At 33.9% G+C, this 19,098-nt stretch overlaps 1 protein-coding gene across 17 annotated transcripts in view; it reads left to right on the forward strand.

Moving 5' to 3' along the window:
- EMSY (EMSY transcriptional repressor, BRCA2 interacting) overlaps nt 1-19,098 on the forward strand; it is a 76,368-nt gene that overhangs the window by 33,641 nt on the left and 23,629 nt on the right. For all 17 annotated transcript variants that reach the window (XM_032489456.1, XM_032489449.1, XM_032489444.1 and 14 more), the window contains 5 exons: nt 3,252-3,506; nt 6,547-6,696; nt 9,348-9,518; nt 15,131-15,267; nt 17,762-17,935. In XM_032489456.1, the coding sequence (XP_032345347.1) occupies nt 3,252-3,506; nt 6,547-6,696; nt 9,348-9,518; nt 15,131-15,267; nt 17,762-17,935 (887 nt within the window). The remainder of the gene's footprint in view (nt 1-3,251; nt 3,507-6,546; nt 6,697-9,347; nt 9,519-15,130; nt 15,268-17,761; nt 17,936-19,098) is intronic.

A 19,098-nucleotide genomic window follows, 5' to 3' on the forward strand; every position in this document is an offset into this window, starting at 1 on the left:
AAGAAAAAGGATTCCATTTTATCCTTCTTCCATTGTCTTATACTTTTTTTTTTTTAATAGTTGCTCTAAGGTAGGGTTCTCAACCTCCACGTATGGATATTTTGGACAAGATAATTCTTTATTATGAGGAGCTGACTTGTGCATTGTAGGATGCTCAGCAGCATTCCTGATGTTGACCTACTAGATACCAGTAGCACACTCTCCTGTCATGACAATGAAAAATATCTCTAGTGATTGCCAAATATCTGGGGATGAAAGGGAGGACAAAATTGCCCTTGGTTGAGATCTCAGCACTAGAACTTACATTGTACATTTTTAGTCTGTAACAGTCTGTCTTCATGTAATATACCACTTTCCATATTGTGTTAGGAATGTACACTTCTGTTTCCTCTCTCTCCTTGTGCTACGTTGTCACACATTTTAATTATATATGTTGTAAACCCCACATTGCATTGCTCTTTCTTTTGTTTTGAACTGTCAATTTTCTTTTAAAGAAATTACAAAAAAGAGGGAGAAAAAAATTTTATATTTGTCAATCTTATCTTGTACTTTTCCTACTCCAGTCCTTGGATCAGCCATTTCTCCAAGGAGCCCTGATTCCTTTTAGTGGAAAATGATAATTAGAAGAGAATCTGGGTGCTTGATATGATCATTGCTAGGAGGGGTGTGCGTGTGTCTTCATGTACATTTGTACACACACTCACTCACATATTTATATCTATATTTATTTCTATGTTGAAAACTATGGGTCCATACTGATATATCCAGTTTCAAACACTGCTTGTTAATTCTAGTCTTCTCCCTTTCCTCTTCAAAAGTGAAAAACCCAGCTTCCATTAATCTTTCATATACTTAATTATTTTATCAGTGCCCCACTCTGTAACCAGTCTGTCATTGTTGCTGCTGTTGCCTCCACTTCCATGGGGATACTTTCTTCACCCCACTCAGGTTCTGACATCCTGCAGACTTCAACTTTGCCCCACCTGAGTTCTGACACTTTTCCCCAGGTCACCCTTTTTACATGGATGTCTGTCTTACCCTGCTCAACTCTGACACCTGTGCCAAGTCACCTTTTCCACCCAGAAGCCTTCTTCACCTAGTTTGGACTCTGATCCCACCCCTTCCCGTGGACATCCTGCTCAAGCTTTGAGACCCTGTGCTAGGTGGCTGTCATTCATGGAGCCTTTCTTTATTCTACTTGGGTTCTAACTCTACATGTGGCACTGTACCCTGAGGTCCCCTAGCATGTACACCCTTCTTATCCTACTTCGACTCTGACTCACATGCTAGGTCAGTCTCTGCAGTGGGTTCTGACACCCCATGCTTGGCCATTCTTCTCCATAGCCATGTAGTTGTCCGTTGTGCTTTGTATTGCCTGATGGCTTTGGTGCTAAATTGTTTGGGATTTGAAGAGCAAAAGGCTAAGGAAGATTTTTTATTTGTTAAAACAAAAGTAGCATTTATTATAATTTTTAATGATAGATTTATGTGATCATTTGATTGTCTTCTCTGACCTTCCTGAAGGCAGGGACTGTTTCATGGATACAAGAGTTTCCCAAGGATCTAGCATAAAGTATGTGCTCAGTATGTTTTTACTGAATGAATAGAAATGAAGTACTTTAATAAGATTATATAACTATTATGAGTTTATGTGTTAGAGACGTAATCTGAACACAGTTCTCTGATTCTGAAGTCACCCTGACTGCTTTTACATCAGATACTTTTCCTATATAAATAGATACGGAGAATACAGATTACTTAGGAAGTTACCCATGTGCACAATTTACCTCAGTTAATACAAGAGTTTATTATGAATGCAATGTAAAGATTAAAATTTTTAAATAGTTTAAAAATAATGTCTTTCACTTGTATAACACTTTATATTCATTGAGTCATAAAATGTTGGTGCCAAAAGGGAGTCCAGAGATAATCTAATTCAGAACAATTAAGCAATATAGCATACGTGTGTCACCAAAATCCTAACATTCAGGGATGGGTGGGGGTGGATGAGGTGGGAGAATGTGTAAGTAATGTGAGTAAGATTTCCAGGTGATTCTGACTATACCTTTTTGTCTTCTGTCAAAGTATTCCTCAATCTGTGATTTTACCTGATCCATTCAGCAACCCTTAGAGACTTATAGGGCAAGGAAAATTCAGCAAATGGAAAAGCTGAGGCCCAGAGAGTCAGAGTGAATTCTCAAGGTTTCTTCTTCATCTTTATTATTCTCCAGAAATATTTTACATAAAAATGTGATTTTATTTAAAAATTCTTCTATAATGCAATGTAATTGTCATAGTGGGGGTGTGGTGGAGGAAGGTATGAAAGCCTATTTTGATAATTAGAAATTGATAACTAGGCTATTAATTTATCAGTTTCTTTTCATTGTTTCAGCAATGCTCAACAAGTTGATATGGTGAGTTATAGTCTAGGTTCTTTCTGTTAGGAGTATTAATTAATTTGCAGATAATAGTCCTATTGTGTGGTTATGAACTGTAAGAAGATTACTGATTAAAAATCTGGGAGAGGGAAAAATTTCTCTCAAGTTCATACATCTTTTGTGAAAATTATTGGTACTCACTACCTATGCATGCTTGCTTGTAAAGTATTGCATTGAAAAGAGATTCCTTAAAACTTTACATCATGAGAATTTTTTTGCTGTGGATGTATTGAGTATATGCACTTGTAACTTTTCACATGATTATTTAATGACCCAGTTAGAGTTCTCAAGAAAGGGCTTTATAGATTATTGGAAATGAGCTATAGAAAAGCTACTTTGCCATGCTAAATAATTCAAAAGATGAATGTTTCAGTGTGAATTATTTTATCTAGTGCCATGTTTAAATTGGCTCATTTGAACTTGAAAAGTAATAGTCGAAAAACTATCAAATAAGATTCAAAACTTAGTTTGCTTTGTTCTTTTATGTACATTGAGAACCTTTATTTTCTAAAGAAAAATCTGTTGAGAGACATGTGTGAGAACATCCTGCCTGATACTTTGTTTCTTTTGATTAAACCCTTCAAGGGAGAATCAGTTTTTTAAGTGTTAGAGCAATGAAGCCTCCCTTGCAAAGTTTGAGGACTTAGATATCAAGTATGTGAAATACGATACAAATTATATCTGACACTAGGTGCTTAATAATCATTGTTTTTCTTGATTTACCTAGTCCTAAACTATTACCTACTGTAATAACCAGAAGTAACTTTAATTATGCTTTACTATTAAATTTTCTTTTCCTTTACACTTCTATAGGTGTATCCACGTCAGCAATCAAAATGGCATCGACCAGACTTCCTTCCCCCAAAAGCTTAGTGGGTGCCCCAACTCAGATTCTTGCACAGTTTCCTAAACAGCATCAGCAGTCTCCTAAGCAGCAGTTACATCAAGTGCAGCCACAGACACAGCAACAGGTGGCCCAGCCTTCTCCAGTGTCTCATCAGCCACAGCCTCAGCAATCTCCCCTGCCACCTGGTATCAAGCCTACCATTCAGATCAAACAGGAGTCAGGTACGTGGAAAATATTTACAAGAGATTCTTCCCTGATCACCAGTTCTCTGAAGATTGCAATATATATGGATTACTTCTGTATATGAGTTCCTCAAGCACCAGTTTTAATCCCAAGATGTATTTTGACTCCCTCCTGTGGGGAGTATTTAGATAGACAGAACTGCTGATGCTTGGGAATAATAGAGAAGGGAGAAAAAGCAGCTTGCACAGCAGGAAGAGATATTTTCAAAGAACTCTCAGGAGAGATAAAGCTGAGGAAACAAACCCAGATTTTAGAAATATACTCTGGAGCCCACTGGGGTTACAGGAAGTGGGCAGTGGAAAAATTAGTCTGAGGAGTCTTATGTTAGAGGCCATATTATGACTTTGGCATAAATTTGTCATAGGCAGAGGTGCTAAGATTAAAAGACGTTGTATACAGTGAAGATGTTTGTACTATAACAATTTAGCAGTTTATTGAAAACATCTCTAACATCTCAGAGGTAGGAGTCAATTACTGTAAATTATTGAATCATAAAAGTATTAAATTAAAGGCAGGTAGAATGGAGGCTTAGATACAGGGAGATTAAAAAGCCTCTTAACATCCTTAATATCTTTAAAAAAAGAAAATGGATTTTTCCCCCTCCATTGAATCTGGATTTCATTTGGTGGTAGACATTTTCAGTTTCGTTTTGTTTTTTTGATAGGAACTTCTTTTGGGGGGGTGTAATTGACATATGATGTTGTATTAGTTTCAGGTGTAACATAATGATTTGATATATGTATATATTATAAAATGATTACCACAGTAAGTTATCATCCATCACCACACCTAGTTACAGTTTTTTTCTTGTGATGAAAATGTTGATTCACAGATATGTGCAACCATCACCACAGTTGATTTTAGAACATTTTCCTCACTTTCAAAAGAAACCCTGTACCATTTAGCTATCATTCCCTGCTTGCCATGACAACCTCTCCAGCCTTAAGCAACTGCTAATCTACTTTCTGTGTCTAGATTTTTATATTCTGGATTTTCATATGAATAGAATCATATAATATATGATCTTTTGTGACTGGCTTCTTTCACATAATGATATTTTCAAGATTCATCCATCTTGTAGCATACATTAGTACTTTCACTCCTTTTTATGGCCAAATAATATTTCACATTTTGTTTATCTGTTTGTCTGTTGATGTACATATGGATTGTTTCCACCTTTGGATATTATGATTAATTCTGTGGAAAACATTTGTATTTAAGTTTTGAGGTATTCAGTTCTTTTGTGTGAATACCTAAGAGTGGAATTGCCAAGTTGTATGGTAACTTTGTGTTTAATTGTTTGAGAAACTGCTATGCTGTTTTCCAAAATGGCTGCACCATTTTACATTTCCACCAGCAATGTATGAGGGTTCCAATTTCTCCACATCCTTTCTAATGCTTGTTAGCTTCTGACTTTTTGATTCTAGCAAGCCTTGTTTGTGTGAAGTGGTATTTCATTGTGGTTTTGATTTGCATTTCTCTGAACACTAATGATGTTGAACATCTTTTCATGTGCTTCTTGGCCCTTTATATATCTTCCTTGGAGAAATGTTTGTTTATATCCTTTGCCTACTTTCTAATTAGGTTGTCTTTTTATTATTGAATTGTAAGAGTTCTTAAAATATATATATCTTTTAGACATTAAATCGTTATCAGATACCTGAATTGCGATTATTTCCTCCCATTCTGTGGGATGTCTTTTCACTTTCTTGATGATGTCCATTGAAGCACAAAAGTTTTTAATTTTGGTGATGTACAATTTACTTTTTCTTTTGTTGCTTGTGTTTTTGGTATCTTATTTAAGAATCTTTTACCAAATCCCAGGTCATAAAGATTTATCCCTATTTTTCCCTAAGAATTTGATAGTTTTACTTCTTGAATTTAAGTATTTAACCTATTTTGAATTACTTTTATTATGATATGAAGTAAGGATCCCACTTTATTCTTTTGCATAATTCTTCAGTTGTCCTAGAACCATTTGTTGAGAAGACTATTTTCCCCCATTGAATGATCTCAGCACTCTTGTTGAAAATCCACTGACCACGTGTATGACTTTATTTCTGGACTCTCAATTTAAAATTATCTACGGCTATTAAATAAATAGATTTGTTTGCTTCCTAATGTCTTAACCTAAATCACCACCCAAAAAAGTAATAAAATTTTTAGTTGTCTCTGAAAACATATTCTATCCCATGAATTATTTCAGTAAAGTTTAGTGGGGGGAAAGTGTTGCCAAAAATTTCCTTCCTTAGTTAACAATTATTAGTACTTAAATTTGTAGTTAGCAAGAGAGATTTCTTTTAAATGGGCATCTTACATTTGGAAGGTCAATGTAACAGTTACAACATTTAAATGAAAATTTTGAAAAATGTAAAAAAAATTATAACATCACTACCCTAACATTTTAATTTTATTTGTACATATTACCTTCCATTTCTTCTTCACATGCATATTTTATGTAGGTGCAAGAATAGTGTATCCTTTATTTTTATTTGACAAAATGAGCTACTAAAATACTTTTAAGGCAATTTAAAAATAAAGGTTCAAAAAGAAAATGTCCTTGCTCCTTATAGTTTTAAGAGGTTAGAGAAATCGTTGGTATAATTGCGAATATGTAAAAGCTACATTAACTTTTGTTTTTGACTTCTTACCCTAATCCTTTCATCCCAAGTATTTGCATGGAACACAGATTGCTTACTTGTCTGTCAATGTTCAGGTCAATGGCTAATTCATTTGAAGGCTCTTGTATGACGTGATTATAGTCAAAAGGAAAAAAATTGTTTTTCACTGAGAACTTGTTAATAGCTTCTGTAGTGTTTTAATTATATTCCTGAATGAGAGAAATTAGGAAAGATAGAAATTTGAGGAATAAAAGTTTAAAAAGTTTCATTAGTATGAAAAAAGCTTCTCTTTAGACTTTACTCAGTAAATGCATGTAAATGCTGCCCTCTTGGGTTGGTATAAGGCACATGTTATTAAAAATAATTTGTACTGAGATTTATTTTTCTTCTTTCAAAGGTGTTAAAATCATCACACAACAAGTTCAACCAAGTAAAATATTACCCAAACCAGTGACAGCAACTCTGCCCACCAGTAGCAATTCCCCTATTATGGTGGTTAGCAGTAATGGTGCAATTATGACAACTAAACTGGTAACCACTCCTACTGGTAAGTTTTCTTGAGCATCAGTCCATTCATTCATCATATATTCATTGAATAATTTCTCTGTACCAGCAATGTGCTTGACACTGGGGATATTGAAATTAAAACATAATTCTTCAAAGAGGCCTTTCATGACTTTTCCCTCCCCTTCCCAACTAAAATTAGCTCTTTCCTATTGTCACAGTCCTCTTCTTTTCCTTTATGTTACATACTACAGTTTCTAATTATTTAGCTACTTGTTTGTTGATTTTTTTTTCATGTTCACCTTATTAGATCATGGGCTTCATGAGGATAAGGGACCATGTCTGTTTTATTCACCATATATGTGTAGAGCTGGTCTGTAAGTAGGCATTTAATCAAGTTTTGTTGAGTGAATGAAAACACAGTCCCAGCCCACGAGTGTCTCACTCTGATGAGGTTGAGAGTCTGTATCACAATTACAGTGTGGTAAGCATTACTCAGGCCGAGAGAAGCGCAGGATGCCATTTTACAGATATGAGAGCAACTAGGTTGTGCCAGTGTAGAACATTTAAAATAGTACCACCTTTTGTGACCTTGAGCAGTTTAATTCTTCTCAGTCTTTTCCCTTGTCTATTTCAATGTGATAATAATACCTATACCATAAGGTTATTGTAAGTATCATATGAAATCAGGCATATAAAATTCCCAGCCAAGTGCTCAGTAGCTATTACTATTAATATTAGAATTAGCCATTACTATTTTTTTTTATTTGTATAACTCTTACCAAACTTTTTAAAGAGGGCCAGATTTAGATGATACAATCTAAAGACTGTAACCTGATTTCTGTCTCAAGTTCATAAGCTATCATCTGTTGGCCAGTATGTAAAGGTGTGTATAAACATTACCCTTAATCTCCCTTAGACTTTTAAGATCTCCGTTTTCAGCGACAAAATAGACTTACATTAAGCAAATTGCTAAAAGTCACACAGCCAATAAAAGGCAAAGTGGGATTTGAATCCAGATCTGCTTTTTTTTTTAAATGTGGTAAAATATAGATTACATGAAACTTACCATTTTCATCATTTAAAAAATTATTTATTTGAGGAGGGAGGCATTTAGGTTTATTTTATTTATTTATTTATTTATTTATTTATTTATTTATTTATTTATTTATTTATTTATGATTTTTAAGTATACAGTTTCATTGGCATTAAGTACATTCACACTGCTTTGCAGCCATTACCACCATCTAGCCCCAGAAATTTTTTCATTTTCCCAAACTGAAACTCTGTACCTATTAAACAGTAACTCTCCATTCTACCTTTCTCCAGTCCCTGGCCACCACCACCACCATTCTTTCTGTCTTTATGCAAAGCCTGTGCTTTAAAAATACTATTATTCTTGTGTTAAATCCGTCATACTTTACCCGAAACTTTTCTCCATTTGGTACAAAGATAGTAGTATAATGTAGATATGATTCCTCATATTGGGGAAGGGTAGCGAAAAATAATGATGTGTCTGTGCTTATGTATCTATACTAGAATAAGTGTTTCTAATTTTAAAACAAAAGCTCAAGTTGAAAGATTTTTCAGTTATAATTAACTGATTCAAACTATGTATCTTTACAGCATTTTTGCTTTGCACTAGATTTTTTTTTCCAATTCAGATATATGTTTGTAATTTAAACTAATCTACTTGATGTTCTTTCTCTTCTCCCTTTTTTGGGTAGTGATTGAATTTTAAAACGGTGACTACTAACTTGCTAAAAGCATTTTTGGGGGGAGGGGGCCATTGAAAATGGTTATCTTGGTGACCTGAATCTAATTATCATGAAAAAAATTTTTCCAGTTGAAGGAATTGTTATCTGAGTTGTCTTCATTCTCCCCAAGTCTAATAGTTCTTAGCTTAGCAGTAGTATTTGAGTTACCGGATTTGTAAGAAATACAATAGACTCATCTGGTTAATTTTTAATTCCTATTTGGGGAAAGAAAAAAGTCCTAGAAATAATGGGGAAGAGTGTAAAATCCTTTGAGAGATATGAAGAAAAATATTCTAACAGGTCAGTTAAAGTTGAGGAAATATGTAAATAGTGAACTTTTTAGGCTAAAAAGAAATATTCCTGGCAACTCTTGGCAGCTTCAACTTTAATGTCTCGTAAAATGATGGAATAAGTCTTTAAAAGATGGAAATATATTTAGAGGGTAGCAGAGTATAAAACAGTAAAAGTTTATAAAACTAGGCAAACAATATACTGCCTTATTTGCTGAGTGCTGACTTGGGTTTGGCACTGAGACAGCATAAAACAGATGCAGAGACCTCGAAATCTATAACAGAAATATCTAAAATGCTCTGGCAGGAAAGATGATTAAATTTAAGTTTCTTTTGGCATAAAACTAGTGGAAGAAGGGTAGTGGAAGAAGGGAACAGAGTTAGTTATACTTTTTCTTGGGGTTAGTAATTTGATGCAACACATCACAAAATTTTATGTGTAAAATTAATTCAAATTGAGTTGGCTGTAGTTCTTGCTATGTGCATTGAAAACTGGCTGTAAATTGTTACTTAATGTCTTGACACCTTGAAATTCCATTTTCAAGTTAAAGCAATGTACATTACATTGAATGATAGTTAAACTGTATAAATTGTCATTCTTCTATAAGTAATGACAAGTTTTTCTCTTGGCTTTCCCCTTTTTATAGGCACGCAGGCAACCTATACCCGACCAACAATGAGCCCATCTATAGGTCGGATGGCTGCAACCCCTGGAGCTGCAACCTATGTGAAAACTACCAGTGGTAGCATCATTACAGTAGTACCCAAATCATTAGCTACCTTGGGGGGCAAGATAATTAGCAGTAATATAGTTTCTGGTAGGTATATCTGAAATATGTTAAAGGTATAGTTGACCAGTAAGAGGAAAAAACATTTCACCATTGAAGCATTCTGTTTGATCTCAGTTTTCTGTTTAGAAATCTGCAGCTTTATTTTTAGGCCTGGTGTTAATGTATAGTGTTTTAGTTCTAGTATTAAATCTTCACATGTTGAGCTTTTGAGAGTTTTAAAATAGAAAGAACATTTAGTTGCTTTTAATCAGAATAGAAAGATTATGGTTTACATTAGCATAGAGATTTTTCATTTACAAAGTATTCTCTCATTTATCAATTCATTCATACTTTATAACTCTGAAATTGTTGGTATTATCCCCAGTTTACAGTTACAGACATATTTCAGTTTTGAGAGATAAAATTGACTGTCCAAAACTACCCAAGCTAGATAGTGGAAGAACTAGTATCTATTTGTCTAAAGATGTTTGAGGGACCATATCTCATAATTTCAATTACTAATGTCACTTTAGCTTATTAAAAATAAAAATACTTGAATATTTTAATTTGCTTTTCACCATTTATATTGACTATTTTACTTTTATAAAATGTTTTACTCAGGTAATGAAGGCTAATATTTATTAGTATTTTGGAACCTTACCTGGTTTTTATTGGCTCATTAATTCCTGCAGTATTTGGGTTGTGTACCCTGAAGTGGAATGTGAACATGGCATCCATTTTCATTGATTATTATTTTTTAATTAAAATGATGTAAATAATCTCTGACCAAGCAAGCCCTATGGACTTTAGCTGTCTACCATTTTTGTAGACTAGCTGTATTTTGTATGCCCCAGGTGAGTTGTTCTAACATTTTAAAATGAAGGAATTGAAGTTCCTGGCGGTAATATGATGTTGCTGATAACTGAAGGAGTGAAAAAAAAAAACAAAGCAAGACATGGTATTGGCATAAAGCACTATATTTAAAGCTGCTAATTTTGGCTCTACTTTTTAAGTGTAAGTGAGAAAATCTGATGTTTGCCAAACTGAGGAGGGTGAAACCAGTAGGGAAAGAATCATCATACTCCAGCTTTGAAGAGGATATTTTAAATAACACAGTTAAAACTCAAAATTATAATTTATTACCTGACAATGCCTTTAAATAGTATAGAGCACATACTTAAACATTTTTCAAAAAGTAATCCTGTTTTTTATAGTGTGCAGCTTTTTATGACCATAGGGGTTTTTCTTTACTTATGTATGAGTTCGTAATACCATGTAGCTTGAAGGCATGTCTGTATGTCATGAAGCCTCTGTTTTCATACTTTATTTCGGATTTAGCTGCTTTGTATGAGGTTAGAGCAATACAAGCAAGCACATTTTCCTAGAAGCAGAGGTGGTGAGATGTGTACCCTATACATGTATACATTTTATCCATCTTTCTTTTTAAATATAAAGCAACTCATGGTTAGTTGCCATTTCAAGTGTATGGGTATACAGAAGAGCTCTTGAACTTTTCTAGGACTATAGAATATACTAGGCACACAGTTGAAACAGCTTTTATTCATTGCATGGAGCTCACTTTGCCTCTACCTCTACTTCACTATTATTCTTTTATTCTAAACACTTTTATTCTTTTATTCTAAAGAACTTGTAAAGAAACATTTTTATTGTAAACACTTTTATTCTAAAGAACTTCTCTCATTTCTAACTGCTTTAAATTGATCCTTATGTAACATATCAATATTCTTTATAAAGACAGTTTTCATATTTTATAAGATTCTTGTTCTATGATACTAGGGATCATAGGTTAGTTTATTAGTATTTTTCAATCCCTGGCTGTCTTTTCACAGTGAACTGATAAGTCTGGTTGGATGCATTTAGACAGTTTTCTGCCTTGATCCATGATCAGATGCTGTTCACTAGAGTCCATGTCCCCACCCCACCCCATCCCACGACAAAAAAATAAACGCTTTACTTATAATATACTCAAATACCTATCTGTCAGAATAGACAGCTTTTAAAAAATGATACTTTTCCCTTCATTGTGGAGAATTTGGAAAATACAGAAAGGTACAAAGAAAATTTTAAACCTATACTTTTCACCATTCAGAGAAACATATTTCTGTTAATTCCTTTTTCTATTCATTTTTTGTATAAATGTGTTTGTGTATATATGTATATTTTTAAAATTGATTTGAGATCTAATATAATCACTTTTAATATTTTTTCATATAATAATATTTTTCCATTCCAAAATGTATTTTGATACCCCCCTCCCCACCCCAGATTAATGACTATACAGTGTTCCCTCATGTGATGCTTATTTAGCTATTTAGCTATTTCTTCATTGTTGAATGTTTTAGGTTACTTAACTTTTTGGTCATAAATAATCCTGTGATGAACATCATTATACATAAATTAGCATGTGAAGGTCTTACTTTCCTTGTATAATATCTAGAAGGCAAGTTCATGCTTCCAAAGTGTTTTCTAGAAAGGTCAAGTTTTTCTTTTTATAATATGTGGAAGGCATGATTATTTTTGCGGTTATTTAACTCACATCTTATGGAATCAAATATTTTCTTATATGTGTATATATAGAGAGAATTACCAGATATGTAAGTCTCTTGGTGAGCTTTGTTGAGGACTGGTTGAAAAATTATGTCTATTTTATGCAGAAGATTGGGTACTTCAGAGATGAACTCATTACCTTGATTCTCTGTGACAATGATAAGACTTGATTTTGATTCTCTTGATCTATAGTACAGTGTCCAGGCAAGGAGCGAGTGTTTATATATTTTTTCATTTGTTCATTCATTTACTCATTCTTTGAGCAAAGTAACATATAAATGTTACCCAAGAGATCAAGATTGTTGGCGTGATATAGGAACTGTGAATAGTGTAATCTGGACCAATAAATTTGTGTTCTTTAAGCCTACCTACCATAATACTCAAACTTTTACAGGCATCTTATTTTCGAATAAAAAATCCCTGGAATGTGTCAGTATCATAGCCCATTATCCAAATGTGATTCACAATTACTTATACCTGTTGTATCTTGGCTATAGTAAAGACTGTATATATACAGGCGAGTTCTCTGATATGATGTGAGCCAGATACTGGATTGGGTGCTGTGATACATAGTGATATACATGAGGTGCATTCTCTGCACTAAAGAACACTAAACAAATCAACTGTGTATACTCTCTTACAACATAAGAACTATGGATTGAATACTGTGATAGCATAGAGGGAAACATTTTTTAAAAAATGAGTAAGACTTCAATATAACATAGATGTCAGCTGAGATATAGAAACATGCTTATTGGAATTTAAAACTTTTATAATTTGATAATTCTAGACATAAATTGTATTCTATCTTAATATAATGCTGTACTTGCTTTTCCTTATGCTATGCCTTTTTCTTCTATTTTCTAACACAGCCCCCCATTTTGTTAAGTTGGTAAACTTGATCTGTAACTGTCTCATAAGTTGACATACCTGTAATGAAAAGGATTTGACATTTTCATAGTTATGTGTATAATTCACTTGTTAAAAGCAAGTTTTGTCAAAAAAGTGGTTCTTATACTTTGGTGTAGAATTAAAGCTTGGTTTACATATCCTTGAGCTAGTTTTTAATGCTTGCTTTCTAAAAATACTTTTTTATTAACCAAATATTTGATGAGGCAGCATTGTCAGAGGAGGCATCATAATCACATAAGAGGGACTGGAGTTAATTAAGAGTTAAAGTTGATATAAATGAATAATGGGCAGCTTTGTCTTTGTGGCTCTTAACCCCTCACTATTCAGAGACTACAGATAAAGGGAAAAACATTTGTGAAACTGGTGCATGGTTAAAAGTGCCTTTTTATGTAACCTGAGCATATTACTTTGGACTGATAAGGCATTAGATGATGGCAAGTGTATTATAACGATTTTGTAGCAAGATTGCCAAAAATTGACATATAACTAGAATATTCTTAGAGCAATCTTATTTCTAAATCTCTAGTAAGGAATGCTAAGGTTTTCCAGTAGAAAAGAATAAAATTTTATTTTTTTTTGAGAATATATTAATCAGTCATGTTTTTAATGTGTATTCATTCTTTGCTTAGTCATTTGATAAATGATACGCAAGCCTAAAGATGAGAAGTATGACTTGCCTGTTTTTATAGGCAGAGGAAATTACAGGCACAAAGTAGCATTGGGATTGGGACTGGTGTGCTCAAGTACCAGTGTTGAAACCAACACACTGAAGGAGAGGTTTATATTGGATAATCCTGAAAATTAAAGTTGGAGGAAACCTGGAGGACTAAGCAGAGGAGTTTAGTCTTTGTGTGGTAGGTAATAGGAAGCCATAGTGAAGAAGTTTCTTGTTAGACTAGAGTTTATGGTGTGTGTTGTAGAGTAGGAACAAATAAGATCGAGTTGGTAAATTTAAGGCCAGATCATGAAAGATTCTGAAACCCAAAAGGGATAGTTGGGACTAAATACAATGGGGATTTGAAAGGTTTTTGACCAATTTCACATGTTGTTGGTTCTTGATATGATGAAATTAGGTTTTTTTTTAAGGATGTTTGATATGACAGGGAGCATCAGAGCTATTTGCATGATAGAGAAACTTGAAATAGGGAGGAAATACGGGAAGGCAAGAGAGATGAGGGCCTGTCTCTTGAGCTGGCATTGATAACATTTTGAAAGAAGACATGTGTTGGTGAATTCATTCACATACTCATTGAACAATGATTACTTGAGTAATTGCCATACAGTGTATGCTAAGCACTGAGGAGTCAGTGACATAAAAAGATACAGTGTGGAGCTCAAGGGGCTTTCATTTTGTTAGGGGATACAGGGAGTGAAGACAAGGCAAGAGTCAAAGATTTGCTTCAGGATTTCCAATTTGGACAATTAGAAGAATATAGGGTATAAATTTGGTAGGTAGATTTGATAGGTGGAAAAAGCAGCAGATTGTGGAAGGATTTAGGGGAGAGGGCAAGGTAATATTATGTTTGGATTAGTAGATATAGATCTACTAAATAGATTTCAATGGTTGAAAATATAAATATATGCATATATGTATATAAATCAGAGTTTCATTCTTAGACTCTTCAGTGCTACAGATTCCAAGGGTACACATTTTATCTGACTTAGTTTGTGAGTCAGTGTTTTTTTTTTTTGGTCACCTAGAAATAGATGACTTATTTCTTTTCATAAATCTTCTCTACAATTTGGTGTTATTTGATAAGTGTTTACCTCTTTTTTATATTGTTTTTCAAGAGTTTTCCTATCACACTAGTCACATAGATAATAATATCAGGTTTGGGAGAAATATTTATCATGTATTAGAGATTCTGATTTGTTTCAGTTAACTAGTCAGGAGAATATTGATGGGGAAGGAGATAATGATATTTTTAGATTCTGAATTTGGTGTGTAGGTCCTCAGATTCCAAAAAGATGGATGCTGTAAGAGTTAACTCTTAATATTCTCTCATTGTAGGACAACTTGTAATTTATTCTTTCAGGCCTTCACTTTCATCCTCATGACAGTCTTCACGTCATCGAGGGATGACATTGACTACATGTATTAATTGTGTGCAACATAAACAGAAATAACCAAATATCACTAGTCCTTAACTCAGGCCTCCTTTTCTCCCCCCTTCTCTAAGGAACGACTACCAAAATCACTACAATCCCAATGACTTCCAAGCCCAATGTGATTGTTGTGCAAAAGACAACAGGAAAAGGAACGACCATTCAAGGCCTCCCGGGCAAAAACGTTGTCACAACATTGCTAAATGCTGGAGTAAGTAAGAGCTTGAACTGCAGACTCAGCAATCCACTGAGGATTTTAAAGACCAGCTATACAAATATTTGCCTAAGGACTTCAGAACCCACAATGGCCAGAATGGCTTGATTTACCACTACTGTGATGTAATAACTGTTAAAATACCACCTACTGATGCCATTTTTCACAGTAACTTCTAAAACATGTTGCTCACAGCTAGGTTGCTTATGACCATGATTTAGATGCTTAGCTTGGTCCAGGTGGAGGATTCCACTGTCTTAACTACAGAGGGGCTTCTGTTAGAGGACAATTTTATTCCTGCTTATGGCCAATAGATACCAGTCTAGTATTTCACCTAGGCCGGGCAAAGAAAAATATTTGGGACTAAGACTAAATTAATGACAAGGATTTGCTACTTTCATTTTTTCATTTTTACCTCTTTGAGCTAATGAAAAAACATCGAATACGTAACAGATTGATTTATAGTTCTGTAGGCAGTGGTTAAGAGATTTAGAGTTAGCCAAACCTAGGCTTTGTCTCTGAGTATCGTAGTTGTTTGACCCTGACTTATTCAGCTTCTCTTATCCTTAATTTCCTCATTTGTACATTGGGGATGATGATCTTTACCAATGATTATGTTCAGTAACTGGTAGCTGTTTTGAAAGTGCTTAGAACAGTGCCTGGCACATAGGAAATCCTCAATAAATTGTGTTTTCTTATTGTATTACTCTTGTACTTAACTTGTTAGGCTTGGTAATGTCCCTACTTTGCTAGGAAAAAGAATGCTATACTTCATTGTAGTTGATTTCTAGTAGTTTCCTAGGCAACTCAGTCTTTACAATATTGGTAGGGGTCCAGTATTAGATATTCTCATCACATGGGAAAACGTAGAGTTTTCCTAGCCTGTGTTCATATAGTAAGCCAAAAGTAAGTCCAGGATTAGAATTCAGGTTTTCAGAACCCTTTATCTTTGGTTTGTAATTTCTTGAACTTGGTATTAAGTTTGATATGAACTTGATATTATGATACCATGTACCTTAGGTCCTAAGGTCACATAGATCTAAGAGTGGTGTGTGGATCCTAGCTGCTGGATATGTCTAATAGGAAGTTTGACATAGGAAATGATAGTAAAACAAGCAGATCAGAGTATAAGACTATCCTCTTCACCACATATGTGCATGCACCTATACTTACAACTTGCTCACCTGTGTATGCATACACAACACACACACGCGCGCACACACACACGTGCGCGCACACACTCACCCACCCCAGAAGAGCTTTTCCAAAAAATAGCCTGATAGTTGGTTTTGATTGGTTTGAATGGGTCGTTAAATAGCCCATTGGGCTATTTTAATAGGCATGCCCACTTACAAACTAGCAGCTTTTGGCAAGTGAACTAGAGCTTTTTCCAGAGATGCTGCTTTGAAGGGTGTGTGTGTTAAGTAATCACACAAGTGGCAGACACTTCGTGTTTCCCTTAGATAATTGCAGCAGATACTTAAACCTGAGAGTTTTATAATCGTTTGCTATAAATTCACAAAGTGATTACCTTTTTGCCAGCTCACCTGGGTGCTTTATTTTTACTGGCTAAGTTTAGATGGCTATGCATGTAGAAAATTAAGAGTAATAAGGTAAAAAAAATTTAGATCCTTTCCTTTTTAATTTTATGGATTTTAATTTTTAAAATTATAATAGATTAGTGAGATCACTGTATTTGAATTTATTTCAGTTAAGCTCAAGTATTGACTCCATAAATGACCAGAAAACGGTACTTAACAACAAAACAGATGAAAATGCAGAAAATGGTGAAAAGTTAATGGGCTTAAACTATCTCATTAATAGACTAAAGTGATATTAGTAACATACTAATGTGGGAAATGTCCTAAGTTTTTCCTTTGTGTTTTCCCATATAACCTCAGAAAGAATGTTAATATCTCTGCTGATTTCATCTCTTGCCCATACTTTTTCACAAAGACATTCTGCTATATATCCTTGTAATTTCATATTTGGGGAACTTAGGCAGTTTATTTTGTATATGTTACATTTAGCTGTTGATCTAATGAATAGTAATTTTTTGTCACACATATGTTCATTTCATATAAATAGCAAATAAAGATGAATGGGGGAGACAAGACCTATCATCCGAACTCTGAGAGATAACCATTGTTAACATTTTAATATATGTTCTTTTATAATTTTTGACTTTTAATATATGTATTCTGTGAATGAGACAGTATAATATGTATTCTTACATGAGGTAATTTTTAGAAATTCACTCATCAAGAAATATTTAATGCCTTCTTTGGACAGAAAGTTAGTCAGATGAATTCTAAGATCATTTTAACTAGCTCTAAGATTTTTGATTGCCTGGAAACATTGTACTTTGTTGCATAATTTACAGCCATTTCCCCATCGTCCCAGCGAAACCTTTCTGTGATACTTCAGTGAAAGGATAATTTTTATCATTTAAATGCATATAAATCTCATATATTTACTGACTTCAATTTAGGGAGAAAAGACTATTCAGACAGTGCCAACAGGAGCCAAGCCAGCTATTATCACTGCTACAAGACCCATCACCAAAATGATTGTAACTCAACCAAAAGGAATAGGTTCTGCAGTTCAACCAGCAGCTAAAATCATCCCAACAAAAATTGTTTACGGGCAGCAAGGGAAAACACAGGTATGCCATAAGATGTGATTTTTCTTGACTCCGATGTATTTCAAATTCCTAAAATTCCAAGGTAGAAATTTGAATGAAATGATCAGTAATCTTTAAAGAATCAGATTGTTAAAAGTTATGACTGAATGTGTATAATCATCTATTTTCAAAACCTGTGTTTCTCTTTTCAGTACTTTTTTGATACCTAAATATTTGTGTCATGTTATGACCAAAGATTAGGGAAAAGACTCCCTTTGGATTTCTTGGAATAAAATTCACTGAAGGTGTATATTGTTTGAGAAGTAGATGGTTGAGGGAGCATGATAGTTATTCATAAATCTCTCAAAGAAAAGTATTTATTTTTTATAAGCTTATATGGCCTTCTAAAGCACTTTGCTTATCTTTACTTATAAAATTTGATTTACTTGAAACCTGAGTAATGGAAAAGCTAGAGATCTATTCCTTTTTCAACCAGTAGACAATAAGAGAACTTTTCTGGGAAACTGAGGCTCAGCATTTAATCCTGTGTAGCTAGGCTACTCTTTATTTTACATGTACTTTAACTACTTTTCTAAGACTATCAAAGGAAGCAATGTCAGCTTTGGTTGAGAAATGCTCTAGAATTTTTGTAGAAGATAATAATTTACCTATAAATTAATAATTTGCCATTAGAATCAGTTCCCTCAGAATGGTGGCCAAATAGTTTACATATCTAAACAAATAAATTTTGTGATTAGAAGCAAATTCAAATTGCCTTTAACTGTAACAGTTGCTTTGCTCTGTCATCTATAACCTATGTTTTCATTCTTGAATTTTGGGAAATGGATGACTTAATAGAGCCTGAAAAGGTTTAGAATCTTATATATGGGTGAAATAAAAAATAATTGTGACATGGTGACATTTTTATTCCATGTACCCAAGTGAAGTTAACTCCTAGAGTCCAAATTTTGAAGTGGAATGGTTCAGTTTGAATTTTCCTTCCATTTCATTTGTTTTAGTGTCTATGGTTTTGACCCTTGCCAGAAGTTGTCTACCACATGTTCCATGTTGCTTCTCATAGTTGTCTAAATCAGCATTCATCTGCGATTTCCTCAAAGATAACTTAGGTCCTAAGCAAGTTTACTTTGTGCAGGTGTGTTAATTAGGAATTTCATCTGGACGGGAATGGTATAGCTCAGTGGTAG

This window comes from Camelus ferus, chromosome 10 (genome assembly GCF_009834535.1).
Source record: "Camelus ferus isolate YT-003-E chromosome 10, BCGSAC_Cfer_1.0, whole genome shotgun sequence".
Lineage (NCBI taxonomy): Eukaryota > Metazoa > Chordata > Mammalia > Artiodactyla > Camelidae > Camelus > Camelus ferus.